The sequence below is a fragment of the Haliotis cracherodii genome, unplaced genomic scaffold (assembly GCF_022045235.1).
Source record: "Haliotis cracherodii isolate W230 unplaced genomic scaffold, xgHalCrac1.p SCAF_4, whole genome shotgun sequence".
NCBI classification, from domain to species: domain Eukaryota; kingdom Metazoa; phylum Mollusca; class Gastropoda; order Lepetellida; family Haliotidae; genus Haliotis; species Haliotis cracherodii.
Window position 1 is genome coordinate 59,278,210 of NW_027266297.1, and position 17,390 is coordinate 59,295,599.

Here is a 17,390-nt window from a genome sequence, read left to right on the forward strand (position 1 = left end):
AAAACAACAACAACAAAAAACAACAACAACAACAAAACACACACAAAAAATCAAACAACTTTTTAATGTAGTCCCATCAGCAAATCCCTCCGTAAGACACCTGACAGTTTCACAAGGTAGAACATATGTGTGTGAAAGTTCCTGTATGGCCGGAACAATCTGTGAGATTGGAACTGAAACTTGACCCGTTATGCACCTCCAAAAGGAACAAATGTTGGTTGTGAAAGCTCCTGAACTTATATACCCATACGGGGCGATGGGTGACATTGTTGATCAAGGGTTCGCTCGTAACGCCGAAGACCCGGGTTCGATTCCCCACTTGGATACAATGTGTGAAGCCTATTACTGGTGTCCTCCGCCGTGATATTGCTGGAATATTGCTAAAAGCGGCGTAAATCAATACTCACTCACTTATATACGCATGAAACTAAACACCACCACCCCCACCCCCGACCCCCTTCACTGCCCAGAATGATGCACGGCCTTGCATTTCAACCGTCGTTAAAACACCCGTAGCCCACATTCCTACGGCTACGGTATCGGACATTTGCAACATGGAAGAAATCACGTGACCCCGGAATTCCCCCGACGAGCAGACGATAGCTACAACCGCCAGCTGTACGTGGCCAGCTGAAGTCTCGGCATCCAACCCCCCAACCCCTCATCCCCCTGCTCTCTCTCATCCTCACACAGATTGGATCTTTTCGTTTCTTACGTAATTTGATCCGGTTGGTATTTGTGTATGACTAGGTGTCCGCCTTCATCACACTCGTGCGTTTGTTCTCAGTAGTCAGGTAAAACGAGGCGAACGGTGGTGTAATCATACTGATTAGGGATGCTCTGAGTTAGATAACGCGCTAATGCGGTATAGTTACGCAGAGGGATCTATAAAACTCGAGTAAAAGAGTATGTTGGAATGAGTGAGTTTTTACGCCGCTTTTAGCAATATTCCAGCAATATCACGACGGGGGACACCAGAAATGGGCTTCACACATTGTACCTATGTCAGGAATCGAACCCGGGTCTTCGTCGTGACGAGCGAACGCTTAAACTACGAGGCTACCCGACCGCCCCAGAGTCTGTGGGTTGATTGTTAGTCTGTCTTACAGACCCTGATACAAATATATATTAAATACAGCCCATGCAAGTCTATAATGTTTGGCAAGTCTAGATTCCTGCAGAGTCACTGGACTCCCTTTTCTTATATTTTTATTAAGATAACTGAACAACTGTTTTTTCTGTACGATATGTTCATTTCAAGGACCAGATGTTAGTCTAGATGATTGTAGACACTAATTATCGAGAAAGGGTCAGTTCCAGCCTCGCAGGGAATCGAACCAGCGTCTTTGGCGTAGAGACACCATGAACCAGGAGACAACGTTTCCGAATTTAATCTTAAATGGAACAAATATATGTCTAACGGAAGACACGTTGGGTGTATAAGCTGTGACAACACAGTGAGTGCTTGTATGGTTCAATGTTGAACATGAATCTTGACAACGTTTAAAGGGGAAAGCTAAGCTAGATTTCTGATTTCTCGCATTTTTGTTATCTGATGTGATACGCATTATGAGTCATGCACAAACAAGTTGTGCGTATCTTATTTTGTTGAGCATGTGTTAGACTAACATCTTGTCTGAAATGAACAAATCTTTCAGAAAAAAACAGTTGTTAAATTATCTTAATTATCTAAATAAATAATAAAAAGTAGCCCGTAGACTCTTCATTTTCATACTGCAGTAACCTAGACTTGCCAAACAATATAGACTTGCGTGGGCTGTATGGGATATATTTGTATCACGGTCTTTATGACTGGCTGAGTATGTGTGTCTGTAAACATTCGCGATTCTTTGCCTCCTGTCTTATTTCTATAAGGTCAGTGATGACTAACTCGTATCTATTTCAGAATTTCTATCAGAAGGAAAAAGAGAAAACTCATGTTTTTTCCGAGAACTTCAGTTTAGTTTTCTCGTTTTAGCGAGATAGAATTATTTAAAATAATTACAATACACTACCATAAAAACATGGAAACAATTGCACTTATATAATAATAAGGCCTTATGCCGTTAGGCGTATATCAGCATCAGAACCCGAGAAGATTCGGGGTAGAATAAGTCGTCGGCAATCCATGCTTGCCGTAAAAGGCGAGTGTGCTTGTCGTAAGAGGGGATTAACGGGATCAGATGGTCAGGCTTACTGACTTGGTTGATGCATGTCATCTATCCCATTTGCGTTGATCGATGCTCATGGTGTCAATCACTGGATTGTCTGGTCCATACTTGATTATTTACAGACCACCGTCATGTAGCTGAAATATTGCTGAGTGCGGCGTTAAACAACAAACAAACAAACAAACAACTGTGTGTGTCGCAGTGCTGTGGAGGAACGCATTGAATTATGTGACGAACCTTCGCTCAAAGGGAAGTAACTGCATGCCAAATACAGCTTCGTTCAATACATTTGAGAGCAGGGTTTGTGTGACGTATGTCAGTTCGTAAACTATTCGGTTGATCAGGCTTGATTGCGGTGGATCATGCACTGTGTGAGTTCTTCTGTACAGCTGTGAGGTCTAGGCCGATCTGTGAAACCTTTACTATACAACTTGTGGCCAAGACCGATCTGTGAAACCTTTACTATACAACTTGTGGCCAAGACCGATCTGTGAAACCTTTACTATACAACTTGTGGCCAAGACCGATCTGTGAAACCTTTACTATACAACTTGTGGCCAAGACCGATCTGTGAAACCTTTACTATTTTACTATACATCTGTTGAACTGTGTGGTCTAGACCGATGTGTGTGACGTCTACTATCGTACTATACAACTGTTGAACTGTGTGGTCTAGACCGATGTGTGTGACGTCTACTATCTTACTATACAACTGTTGAACTGTGTGGTCTAGACCGATGTGTGTGACGTCTACTATCTTACTATACAACTGTTGAACTGTGTGGTCTAGGTCTATGTGTGTGACGTCTACTATCTTACTATACAACTGTTGAACTGTGTGGTCTAGACCGATGTGTGTGACGTCTACTATCTTACTATACAACTGTTGAACTGTGTGGTCTAGACCGATGTGTGTGACGTCTACTATCTTACTATACAACTGTTGAACTGTGTGGTCTAGACCGACGTGCGTGACGTCTACTATCTTACTATACAACTGTTGAACTGTGTGGTCTAGACCGATGTGCGTGACGTCTACTATCTTACTATACAACTGTTGAACTGTGTGGTCTAGACCGATGTATGTGACCCTTCCTATGAAACTTTGACGAGTAGGCAGGTAATATATGGAACATTAAATTCAATAATATATGCATTAAGAAACGGACCATTTTGGTATTTTTAGGAGTTAGCTTCCTCTCTAAGCAAGTTAATATAATTGTCATGTAATTCGGCATTGTGGTCTTTGCTTTATCCAAAAGAGAAATTCATTTATTTTCTGATTGTATTTCTTCCTGTCTCCTCTCCAAGGAGGCAATACTAAACTGGGGGGACTGATGTAACCACCTAACACAATAGCGACGCGGGAAATGACCCACATTGGACAACACAAGAGTATGGTTGGATTACTTTCAATGCGCAGAGTAGGTTGTACGCTGTTTATAGACGGGTTATAGCTTTTATAATTTGACACGGACTGGATGAGACAAAATACAGTAAGTATATTATAAATACAATGGGTGTGACCTTGTTTGTCTCTGATGACATGCTCATCAACAAACTCTGGCCGTTTGCACAAGCAATCTGTCTGTGAGGACACTGACTTGTAAACAGTGAAGCCATGTTTATAAGGACGTACGTACGTGGTGTCCCTAGCTGTGATATTGCTGGAATATTGCTAAAAGCGGCGTAAACCAATACTCACACACAGACAGACGCGCGCACACACACACACACACACACACACACACACACACACACACACACACACACACACACACACTTTTTACTACAATCTATACTATATACTACGTTAAACAAGTATGGGAACACCCACTATTTAGCATATATTTCAGTAAAAGTAAAATTTACTGTACAGTCATGAAGTGATATGAAGTCTAGTGGTGCATGTTGTTTGTTTGTTTGTTGTTGAACGCCGCACTCAGCAATATTCCAGCTATATGACTGGGGTCTGTAAATAATCGAGTCTGGACCAGACAATCCAGTGATGACATCATGAGCATCGATCCACGCAATTGGGATCGATGACATCATGAGCATCGATCCACGCAATTGGGATCGATGACATGCATCAACCAAGTCAGCGAGCCTGACCACCCGATCCCGTTAGTCGCCTCTTACAACAAGCATAGTCGTCTTTTACAGCAAGCATGGGTTGCTGAAGGACTATTCTACCCCGGATCTTCACGGGTGCAGTGATGCGTGTGGAACATTGCAGAGGTAAGGTAATCAGACATGCAGCTACAACCCTGGAGGAAACCATATTGGTTGCGTTTGGGCGACGGTCCAAATGACAGAAAACACGTGGAAATGTTATTGAATGCAAGCGTGACAATTGTCACACGATGGTGTCTGCCACCCAAATAAAACTATCCACGTACGCGACGTGATTCCTGTTCAGTCACTGCACACACGGGTTTAAAAACTGAGGAAGCAGAAATTTGTCAATGTTCAGTTTTGGAGACGTCATGCATTTTATCGAGGCAAGGGAGTTAACAGACATTCCAGTTTCAACCCTTGCCGAACTAGGCTGGAATTCCGGAGAATCATTTTGCCTGGACTAACGACTATAGTCCAACCAAAATCGCGAAACAAACTAGACATCCGGTTCGTAAACAACATTTATTTCAACATGGAAATTTCGGTCAACCGAAGGATTTGCAAAGCATGAGTACCGCCAACTGGACGTCGATAGATATTTGGCAAATCTTGTTTTTAATCAAGGTGCTCAAGTGATTTGCTGCACTTTGTGAGGTAAAAGACCGTTTTATTTACAATATAGATCTTGATTATCGATGAGATCGTCTTGACTTGGCGTCGCCATTTTGTTTGAAGCAATTGCAGGTGATATAAGAGGTGGAATCTGATTGGTCAATAGGAGGGACATTGAGGGGACATAACTCCACAGGTGGCTCTACGATTGAGCCTTGAAATTCCAGCCTAGTTCGGCAGGGATGGAAACTGGACTTTCGGTTGACGCCCTTGACTCGGGAAGATGGCCGTCATGGTGCGAAGAACCCTAAGTGCTTTTGATCGTGGACGGGCGATTGCATGGCTTCTGGGTGATGTAGCCATACGAGAGGTCGCAAGACGCCTTCAGAGGTCATCATCTGTGATCCATCGTCTGTGGGAACGTTTTCGGTCAACAGATAGAGTACAGGACCGACCAGGTTCAGGCAGAACCACATCAACGTCAAGGGCTGATGTTCGTTACATCGTTGTGACGGCCTCGCGTCAGAGATTCATCACCGCCAATGCACTTCGACATGCCACACATGTGAACGTCATTGAACAAACAATTCCCAACTGTCTGCGAGCCGCTGGTATCCGTAGTAGACGTCTTGCTGCTAGGACACCCCCTCCCTTCAACATCACAGAGCAGTTCGTCTTGCATGGTGTCGTGCCTGTCAGCGTCGGAATCGTCAGGACTGGTCACGTGTATTGTTTTCGGACGAGTCTCGATTCAGTTTGCAGAATCAAGATGGCCGTATCCGTGTGTTCAAAAGGCCAGATGAAGGTTTCCATGAGGCGACGGTCCGTGAACGTGACGGGATTTGGCGGAGGGTCAGTCATAGTGTCAAGGGGCATCAGTTTGCATCACAGGACCCCCTATTCATGGCAATCAGACTGGTATCTGATATAGGGATGAGGTTATTGGACTCTTTATGATTTGACCGCCCCCGTGGTCTAGTGGTAGAGCGTCCGCCCGGAGAGCGGAAGGTCCGGGGTTCGATGCCCGGCCGCGTCATACCAAAAGACGTTGAAAGATGGTAAAATTGTTGTTACCCTGTCTAAAGGGCTAAAACAAGGACTGGTCGGCTCGGAGTCAGTATACTGTGTCTGAGTGGGGTATTCATGTTAAACTGCGGCATGGTATCTCAGTGAGCTACCACTATAAACCGGCATCAGTCCGGACTAGTACAAGCAGCCACACAAACACACACACGAACATGCACGTCGCTATATAAGGGCAATAATCTTGGACGCGACGTTAAACCCCATTTCACCTCACCTCACCTCTTTCTGATTTCGTCCCTCTAAGTCATTGGACCTGGTGCCATGTTTCAGGATGATTCTGCCAGGCCACAGCGTGCACGTGTTGTCACAGACTTTCTCACTCAGAGGGGCGTTTGGCGAATGCAGTGGCAAGCATATTCCCCTGACCTCGCCCCAAATTAAACCTGTTTGGGACATTTTGGGACGACGTGTTCGCGATAACCATACTCCGCCTGCAAACCTGAAACAGCTCGTCGGATTCCTTTAGCAAATGTGACTGAGTATGGTTTTACACCGTTTTTAGCAATATTCCAGCAATATCACGGCGGGGGACATGGGCCTCACACATTGTACCTATGTTGGGAATCGAACCCGGGTCTTCGGCGTGACGAGCGAACGCTTTAACCACTAGGCTACCCGACCGCCCCTCCTTCAGCAGGAATCCCAGGCAATGCTGCGGGCTACATTGCGGGCACATGTCATGATCAGGTCAATGAGAGCTCGATGTGCAGAGTGTGTCAGGTACCGGGGCGGTCACACCCATTATTGACTGTGTGTACTGGCGTGTGACTTTTCGATATGACCCCTCACACTTTCCGCTCAACATAGGAACATTATTCGATTTGTTTACTGGTGTCTGGTCAGAAAGATTCATCCATTAAATGCCACTATCTGAAACTACCCAATGTGTTCTTGTTGTCTTTGTTATCTTTGAGATATGATGGAAATATAGTGAGTGAGTGAGTATGGTTTTACGCCGCTTTTAGCAATATCACGGCGGGGGACACCAGAAATGGGCTTCAGACATTGTACCCATGTCGGGAATCGACGTCTTCGGCGTGACGAGCGAACACTTTAACCACTAGTCTACCCGACCGCCCCTGGAAATATAGCGTGTTTCCTCATTTGTTTGACGTCGTATAGTAAGTCTAGTACATCTCCGCCCCATGTATCTTAATGGTTATGTAATTATATCAACTGAATAAAAGATTAAAGGCGCAATAGGTTGAATATATTTCTTATATATCATATTGTCATTGTGTTTGTGTTTTTTTCAGGAAATCAAAACTTAAACCTACAGAAAGTCCGACTGACATGGAATAGAATGTGTAACTAATCATAACCTGACACTTACTCCGGATGCAATGAATCAGGCACAGCAGCCTGAATTGTGAGGCAAAATAGGTTCCTCATCAGTTCACGGTTCATAAACACACACGCAGTCACACTCAACTTGTGCACCTATTTCCAGTGAGTAGCATAAACCGATGAGCACAATGGGAGATAGCCCAGATGAGAGAGATGACGATATTGCCCAGAGACACATCTTCCTCCCCTGGGTGCCCTCCGCACGGACAGCAGCAAGTCCCTTCCTTGCCGCCGCAGAACTTACCGGCATCAAAAGACGATGGTCTAAAAGTGACAGATGTTGCATGCACCACATGCCATCTCCATATGAACCAAAAAGTCGAGATTCATCAGTACCAAGCATTGATCAAACCACGTCATATGGGACACCTGCAGAAGGAGACGCACCTGAATCAAGCGTTGATCAAACCACGTCATATGGGACATCTGCAGAAAGAGACGCACCTGAATCAAGCGTTGATCAAACCACGTCATATGGGACATCTGCAGAAAGAGAGGCGCCTGAATCAAGCGTTGATCAAACCACGTCATATGGGACACCTGCAGAAGGAGACGCACCTGAATCAAGCGTTGATCAAATCACGTCATATGGGACACCTGCAGAAGGAGACGCACCTGAATCAAGCATTGATCAAACCACGTCATATGGGACATCTGCAGAAGGAGACGCACCTGAATCAAGCGTTGATCAAACCACGTCATATGGTACATCTGCAGAAGGAGACGCACCTGAACCAAGCGTTGATCAAATGACATCGCACGGGGCACCTGCCGGAAGAGCTGCAAGTGACTCAAGCGTTGATAAAAAAACGTCAACGCCTGTAGGTGGAGACGGGCCTTTATTACCCGTTCAGAACACATCTCACGGCACAACGGAGGATACCCATCCTCCTCGCAGAAGAGAGATGCCTGACGCAGGGGCCATGTCGCACAAAGGATGGATGTCTCATGTAACAGACCAAGATGTTGTTGCTATGCCATCACAAGAACAAGGTAGGGTTGGCGATTTAATTTCTTTGTACATTTAAATTATTCTGTTACAAATCCATGTTAGGAATATGATATATGATGCTAGACACCAGTGGCACATAACTGAATAGCCCCGTGGGGATTCCTAATAGGATAAGAATAGGCTTATGTTCATCGTAAGATCTAGTGGTAACCACTTGGGTCCGGTGATTAGACTCTGTGACTTGGTGTCATAGTACCCTGACGACGTGGATCGTTGTTCATAAAGTCAGTCACTGGATTGTCCAAACTTGTATATTTAAAGTGGAATGTTTCTGAGTGAGGCTTCAAAAAACCAAAAAAAAACAAAAAAACATAACCGAATATTCTTTTTATTTACATGTGTCTAATTTACAGGTTTGACTGTCAATGTTTACAACATCACGAACAGTGAGGGAATACATGTCACCCAGGAACGGATCGTGTCGAAAGGAAGACTTTTCGGTGAGTGATAAAATAGGACTTCACTTTTAGGCAGCTTCACGTGGCAAATCGTCCAAATTGAGATCAATGAGCTAAGCTGGCGTGCAACAGAAAGAAGTATCTGTTGCAAGAAAAACTAGTCACTATACAATCTCATTAAAATGAGATCTTAGTTTTCGCTACCGCTTAACAAAGATCTGAGGACATCCCTTTACTGGTCACGTCAAAACGACCTTTCGCTAACTTTCACCGACCAATGAAATGACTGACAAGAAATCTTCATTAGCCAATCAGAAGGCAGCTTTCTCGAGCTTTACGACACTAGTTTCAAACTGGCGACTACGTTTCGAAACATATTTTGACGTATTCTCGATTAATTCCCTTTAAACCGATCAAAAGATCATTCTGGAATGACTTATAGTTGGTCTAGATTGATGGATATAATCATAAAACAAGTAACTGTCGTTCGGAAAACCCTCTGTTAAATATTTCGAGGTTGCATAATTAGAAAACACATTTCGACTGTCACTTTCATGATCTGGTAAGCGACGCTCTGATAGGTTGGATGAAAGGTCGTTCTGACGTGACCGGTAATGGGATGTCCTCAGATCTTTGTTTAGCGGTAGCGAGAACTAAGATCTGATTTTAATGAGATTGGTCACTATACAACCCCTCCCTCCCTTATACGGCCCTTCTCCCCACATCTTCACAAGAAGAAGAAAATATTAAGAAAATAATAATAATCATAATAGATATTAAAATAAATTGTACTCTCAGGGCAGTGGTTGCTATACAATTGCTGAAATAAATGTATTTTGACCCAATCAGGGAATTCGCACTTCATGCCAAAGATAAAGCCTATTACTGGTCTCCATGGTGATTTATATGACAATATCTTACTTACCCTAACGCTTCCTCGTCAGAACCTGACGTTTCTCCATCAGCAGCACCAGTCGGCCATGACATGACTACAAGGTGGAATCAGAAGGACAACCCATCTCTACAGTCCAGAACAGATACACACACACCACACTGTTCCAACTCTAAATCACAGTTGAAGGGGCAACAGATACACCATGCAAAAGAGGAAGGTAATCACTTGCTGTTGTTCTTCATAGCATTTCGAGATGGGTTAGGGATTCGAGGGAGTGAAAGCTTCCTCTGATGGACCGACCATTTGATATTCCGGGGAGGGCCTGGGATTTTATCCAAATTAAATTGTTCCAGAAAATTCTTGAAAAGATATTTATGCTTTAGACTGATCAACAAAAGAGGATTTGCTGCCATAAGAATTATATTGTTGTGTTTTTCTTTTAAAAAATATATTCAGGATCATGGTTTTAATAACAAAACTGTCTCCTATTAATGCTGAGCACGAGGCAGAGTAACAAGAAGTACCTTCTTTCAACGTCTTTATTGTGGTACACGTCCAGTGATCAGACTCACCATCCTTCTGTTGTCCGGGAAGCGTTCTGTTGTGGTCTTTGTATTTGTCAGATAACTTACAATAGTTTTTGCATAGAATAAATCTTAAAGATGCTATTGTATGTTTCAGATACCAGTCGTTCACCAAAACTGAAGCGGATATCTGGTAAGTATATTTATCATTCAATATTTGCTTCCACAGGAGATATGACTTGGGTGAGTTCAAGTGATCGCCTATGAGATACCGGTGCAATGAAATCGCATAACAATGCTTTGAAAATCAATATGATGTCACTGGTTACCATGATGTCACAATCAAATGACATCACTAATCCCTCAGCTACTGAAGCTGGTTAACAGCACTTTTTTACACTCAATGACATGGCACTGCTTATGATTCTAACTTAGACTTAGTATGAGGGCTGGTCAAAAAGAGTTAAGGAACAGTCATCAAGTTTTTGACTTTAGAGAAAAGTACTCCCTAAGAAATTCATGTCACAAGTGTATAGGCAAAAGTTCCGTAGCTATTCCACTATTGAACGTTTGGCAGCTATGTTTAAGACTGGGAGAACGAGCCTTGATGACGACCTTCAACTTCCATCAATGAATGTTCAATCAAGGAGGAAGAAAAACGTATTGTCAGATAGACGTATAACCATTGCTGAACGTGAGGAAAACGCAGGTCTAAACCATGGATCCATTGAAACTATTATTCATGAACATTTACAGATGAATAAGCTGTCTGCTCGTTGGTTGCCAGTTTCTAAATTCAGGTCTTAAGGAAAAAGAACTGACATTGCCAGAGTTTTTTAGGAGGATTTTGTCAAATTCGAAAAGAGATTAGTAACTTGAAACATGTGGTTACCATTATGACCCCGAGTCAAAACGTCAAACCATGGAATTGCACCATTCCACTTCTCTTGCATGAAAAGTCTCTAAAATCAGTGAAGAAACTTATGGTTACTGTATTCTGGGATGTAAAGGGTGTGATTCTTGTTGATTACTTAGAAAGTCAAAAGACGATCACCAGTGCCTACTTTGCTGATATGCTTCATCGCCTAAGAGATTCTATCAAAGAAAAGCTGTGTGGAATGCTGCCTTCTGGAGTTCTACCACTTCATGACAATGCCTCTTCTCACACCTCTTCACTTGCAAAGGCTGCTGTGCGACAGTGTGGGGTCACCATCCATACTCACCAGACCTGGCGCCAAGTGATTTCCAACTGTTTCCTAAACTGAAAAAACACCTTCGTGGAAAGCGCTATGACGACAACAATGACCTCAAAGCTGCCGTGAATGATTTTTCAGGGTGGCTTCAGAAAACTTCTCCCTGACTGGAATTATAAAGCTATCAATATGAGAAGTGTTTTGAAAGCAGGGAGATTATGTTGAAAAAAATTAAACACACTTTCACAATTGTTGGTTTTGTTGGTTAGGCTTAGAACTTTTGGGGGCAGTCGGGTAGCCTAGTGGTTAAAGAGTTCGCTCGTCATGCCGAAGACCCGAATTCAATTCCCGACATAGGTACAATGTGTGAAGCCCATTTCTGGTGTCCCCCCACCGTGATATTGCTGGAATATTGCTAAAAGTGGCGTAGAACCATACTCACACACTCACACACTTAGAACTTTTTGACCATCCCTCGTAGTATTGGAAATAGAACCAATAAAGCAGCCGAGTCAGAAACATGAATAAATATTTTATATTCGTACTTCAATAAACCGTGTTGTCCTGTTTCAGACAGAACGCAACAACTATTACTGCTGACAGACAAGGAGCTGTTCACGCCGACAAAGGCACTGTCAATAGCCAAGCAGTCCCTTTTGGAACTCGGAGTAGTACTTGTCACAGGAAGGTCAGGGGATGGGAAGACAACTCTGTGTTATAGAGTTCTAAAGGACATAGCAAATATTCAACATAGAACCCCTCTCATCATCACCACAGCAGATGACTGGAAATATATACCACCCCGAAGACACGTAAATAACATTTCTGAAGATGAAAAGTATGTGGTTTTCATTGATGACATATTTGGTCGAACTAATTTATCCAGGGAGGATCTTAGAATGTGGGAACGAGAACTGCCGATTATGTGGCCTTCAGTTGAATCTGGGCAGGTGTTTCTGCTGCTTGCATCAAGGGGAAACATTTACAAACAGTGTCAGCAAGGTCTAAAAACTTACAAAATCTTTTCTGCATTGAAAGAAGTAGGGTTAAACACGGACATATATGGTCTCAATGTGAAGGAAAAGATGGAAATGCTAGAAGCATATCTGAACAGAAGAACAGCACTGAAGATGACTTATGATGAGATGAGACAAGCTGTGAAGACAAGCAATGAGCTAGGTTTCCCACAAATATGCAGGTTTTACATCAGCAGCAGAGAAGCCCAGAAACGAGGAGTCGAATTCTTCAGTAGACCGTTACAGTATCTGATGGATGAGGTAAACACTCTCAGGGAGTTTGATCCCCAAGCCTATGGAGTATTATTGCTTCTTGCGTTTGAGGAAGGTGTTATCAAACAATCCCATGTTGACCCATTTTCCTCAAAATGTGGCCCTCTCATCAAGAATTGGGAACTGATCAGATCTCTATGCAACATAAGCCCAGAATTTGGGCTTGGTGATGTTTGTAACGTTGCCAAAAGATTATGTGGTATGTATTTGTCCTTTGCTGGGGGATATTACAGATTTAGCCACCAATCCATCCATGAGACTATTGTCTTGGAGTTCACATCAAAGTACCCAGGAAAGGGTATAGAAATTGCTCCAATTAACATTATTGTGGAATTTGTCAGGACAGCTGAATGTGAAGACAAAACTGCCACATCTATTCTTCTCAGCGAGGATTACTACAAAGATTTTGCAGTCAGGATAATTCAACTACTCAAATCCAGAAATTCTGAAAAAGTCATGGACCATTCCGTTCTAAGGAATGATACGTTTCTTCGGTACTTCCATAGTGCGTTCTCTGAGGATGACCGAAAAACTTTATGCTCCACAACCGTACCTTCAACATACACCAACATAGGGGCATATTCAGTGTTTTCAAATGATTACATTACAGCTAACTACCAAGACAAGTTGGAATATGTCAACTCTGAAATGCAGGCCCTACAGCTTCCTGTTCCAGAGCTGTATATAACGTCAGTACTGTTCGCTAAAGGTCTACAGTCCATTGCCACAATGCTTACTCCATCATCATTTCTGGGCTGTGGAATTGATATGAACATGTTTCTTGCAAGCTCCGCATTTGTTGGGGACTTGCCCACTGTTGAGAGGCTCCTTGATAGTGGCATAGTTCCCAATGAAACTTGTGTCTTGGCTGCTCTTTTGTCATTGGGAGACAATGAAAACGTTTTAAGGAAAATCCTATGCCACCATCAAGCTCCACTGCTTGATGCAAACATGCTGTTGTTTTCTTTGAAATTTGCCGTGCATTGTAACAGAGTGAACACACTGAAAGTTATCATGAAGAGTATTGTGAACCATCAAGCAAAGGAGAAAATGGTTGACATTGTTGCCAAATTATTTTTTGTTCAGATGTCAGCTGTACATGGATGTGTGCCTTTAAATTTGCCTGTGACAGTAGCCAGTGAACATGAACACAAATCTTCTGTTGACACATTCCATGTGCTTGTTGCTGCAGATGCAGCATTAGACTTTCCAAAATGCTTAAGCTTTGTAAGCCAGACTACAGACATTGAGTTATTAGAGAGTATCACATGTGAAATACGGAAAAGAGAGAAAGGGACACTACAGTATCAACAATCATTTGACAGACATAATGATTTAGAAACAGATTGTTCTGAAACTTCAAGTCCTGCAACATGTCCTGAATTTCATCTCAAGTCGCTGATCAATTCAAAGGACGAATATGGTTGCACACCACTCCACAATGCAGCTTTTGAGAGCTCAGCAAAATGTGTCCAGTTTCTATTGGACAATAGCGCAAATCCAAACTCTGAGACGATCACACTGGAAACAACGTTACATGAAGCTGCTCGCACCAAAAAAGATCGTTTGTCAAAAATGGAGTATCTTTTGCGAGCAGGTGCCGATGTAAATGCAGCGGACATAGGTGGTTGCACACCACTTCATGCACTGGCGCTGAAAGGCAACTTGGAAGAATTTCAGTACCTTTTACTGAAAGGTGCAAAAATGAATGCTGATAGTCTAGGCCAGACTCCTCTACACCGTGCAGCAAGTGCATATACAGTTGACAATACTGTAATTCAGCTCCTGGTGGAGAATATAGGTGACATAAATCATAGTGATTATTATGGTTGTACACCATTGATCTACATTGCTGGGAAGGGTTCTTTTGCAACGCTGAAACATGCCATAGAAAAGGGGGCTGATGTTAAGGCTAAAACGAGAATGGGGAAGACAGCATTACATGAGTCAGTTTTGTCCTCCATTGAATCAGTTCGTAAGGCAGAGTTACTCTTACAGCATGGTTGTGGTATCAATGAAATCAGTGAGGAGGGGTTCACTCCGTTACTCTGCACTGCCCAGAAAGGTACCTTTGATTCACTGAAGCTACTCGTAGATAACCAAGGTGATGTTTCTGTGAAAGACAACCAAGGGCAGACTGCTCTACATCTTTTACCTCATTACTCAATAGATGAGGCAAAGAAAATCAGCTACCTTTTAAAGGCTGGAGCTGACATTAATGCTGTAGATGACAAGGGGGCTACTCCCTTGCATGTTGCAGCTGCTGAAGGTTGTTTAGCATCCGTTGAGCCACTTATCAAGTACAAAGCTGATATTAGCTCACGTGATACTGATGGACTCACTGTTCTGCACAGGGCTGCACAATCTCTCACAGACTCGGAGGCGATCATTGAACTCTTGATTGCTAAAGGGGCTAATGTCAACATGAGAGATAACTCTGGGTTGACAGCTATATGCCATGCAGCGGAACATGGAACTTTGAACAGTTTACAGATTTTGGTGGCAAATGGAGCAGACATGTTTGTTAGGAGTTCCACTGGGGAGACAGTGTTACACATGGCGGTTAAGAAATACCACATGCCTTTAGAAAAAGTAGAATTCTTAATGGAAAGGGGTGTCAACGTGAACCTTTTGGATTGTTCCGGAACAAGCCCTCTGCATTATGCAGCTCTTGAGACATCTTACGAAACAGTTAAGTTTCTTGTGGAAAATGGAGCAAACATCCAGTGTGCTAATGACAGTGGAACAACTCCACTTCACAACGCCGTAGAGTCAACGATTAACCGAAAGCAAAAGGTTGAGTTCTTGATCAAACAAGGAGCTGATGTATTCGCGGCGGACAAGAACGGTGACACTCCTTTACACGTTGCTACAGACGGCAGCTTTGAACTGTTGGAACTGCTTATAGTTGATCTGAACATAGATATTTCAAATACTGACAAACAAGGAAATACTTTGTTGTACAGAGCGGCCATGTCTAGCCGTGATATCAAGTCGAAGGCATTACTGTTACTCGACAAAGGAGCAGACATCAATGCTACAGGCAAACACGGATGGAGCTTGATACACTGGGCCATTTGTTTGGGGAGCGGAGAGGACCTGGAAAAGCTTCTAGAAAGAGGTGCCCGTGCATCAAGTATAGATGAGGATGGGTCGAGTCTCCTTCACAAGGCAGTCAAATCCAAAACAGACGCCTTGATAAAGGTCCAGCTGTTGCTGAAGAAGGGTTTATCACCAAACCAATTAGATGGAAAAGGTTGCACACCGCTGCATATTGCAGCCAAAGAAGGTCTGTTTCAAATAATGATGATCCTTCATGAGAATGGTTCAGACACTTCAGCAAGGAATATTAATGATGGAAGGACAATATTATACGAGGCAGCGGTATCACAGATAGATACACATAAAAAGGTGGTGTCACCAGTGGAAGACGGTGTGGATGTAAACGCACTCGACAACAATAATATAACCCCAGTGCATGACTTAGCGAGACAGGGGCCATTTGAAACACTTGAATACATCATAAGTCAAGGAGCTGATGTCAATTCCACAGACAATCTTGGAAAAACACCTTTGCACTTAGCTGCGAGCGCAGGGTTGAGTGGTGTAAAGAAGGTTGGGTTACTCCTTGATAAAGGTTGTTCTGTGAACGTGGAGGACTACAAGGGACACGCCCCAATGCATGATGCATCTGTGGCTGGTGATACTGACTGTGTGGAGTATCTTGCTCAGAGAGGTGCAACAGGTCGGGATGAGGATGCAGGTGGAGGTTTAGCCTAGTGGTTAAAGCTTTCGCGGGTTCGATTTCCCACGTGGATTCAATGTGTCAAGCCCATTACTATAGAAATTGTAAAGTAGCTAAATCTAAAATACTCACTAGTTATGAAGGGGCGGTCAGGTAGCCTAGTGGTTTAAGCGTTCGCTCGTTACGCCGAAGACCCGTGTTCGATTCCCGACATGGGTACAATGTGTGAAGCCCATTTCTGGTGTCCCCCGCCGTGATATTGCTGGAATATTGCTAAAAGCGGCGTAAAATCATACTCACTCACTCACTCACTCACTCACTAGTTATGAACATACAATACAGCGTTATTGATGTCAGACAGTACAAAATAAACAACTTCCTACGCCAGTTACAATCTTGAGTATTCTTACAGGGTTTGTCGTACAGATGAATTCAATCTGCTTGTACTAGTCCGTACTAATGCCGTGTTTATAATGCTAGCCCACTGAGAAACCGACCGCCTCCGTCGTATAATGGTAGAGCGTCCGCCCGGAGAGCGGAAGGTCCGGGGTTCGATCCCCAGCCGCGTCATACCAAAAGACGTTAAAAGATGGTACTTGTTGTTACCCTGACGCTCGGCATTAAGGGGCTAAAACAAGGACTGGTCGGCTCGGAGTCAGTATACTGTGTCTGAGTGGGGTATTCATGTTAAACTGCGGCCTGGTATCTCAGTGGGCTAGCACTATTAATCGGCATCAGTCCGGACCAGTACAAGCTGCCACACACACACACATATACACATATAAGTGCAATAATCTTGGACGCGACGTTAAACCCCATTTCACCACACCTCACTGAGAAACCATGCCACAGTTTAACCTGAATAACTCACTAAGATACAATACACAAACTCCGAGCCGATCAGTCTTATCCCCTTAGGTCGAGCGCCAGACAGGGTGACAACAAGTACCAGCTTTCAGCGTCTTTTCGTATGACGCGACCAGGGATCGAACCCCTG

The 17,390-nt window shown here is 43.4% G+C and overlaps 1 protein-coding gene across 1 annotated transcript; it reads left to right on the plus strand.

Moving 5' to 3' along the window:
• The first annotated feature begins 7,456 nt into the window (after positions 1-7,456).
• Positions 7,457-16,463, plus strand: LOC139479902 (uncharacterized). The gene is made up of 6 exons (XM_071262821.1): positions 7,457-8,330; positions 8,703-8,789; positions 9,692-9,859; positions 10,324-10,359; positions 11,933-15,973; positions 16,286-16,463. The coding sequence occupies exons 1-6, from the start codon at positions 7,457-7,459 to the stop codon at positions 16,426-16,428; spliced, it is 5,349 nt and encodes a 1,782-aa protein (XP_071118922.1). The 3' UTR covers positions 16,429-16,463.
• The last annotated feature ends 927 nt before the right edge of the window (positions 16,464-17,390 follow it).

Excerpts from the sequence above, each read along its gene's own strand:
- LOC139479902 (XM_071262821.1), top strand. The coding sequence starts at position 7,457 with ATGAGCACAATGGGAGATAGCCCAGATGAGAGAGATGACGATATTGCC. Across the intron at positions 8,331-8,702 it reads TATGCCATCACAAGAACAAG|GTTTGACTGTCAATGTTTAC; the intron begins GTAGGGTTGGCG and ends TCTAATTTACAG. Across the intron at positions 10,360-11,932 it reads AAAACTGAAGCGGATATCTG|ACAGAACGCAACAACTATTA; the intron begins GTAAGTATATTT and ends GTCCTGTTTCAG.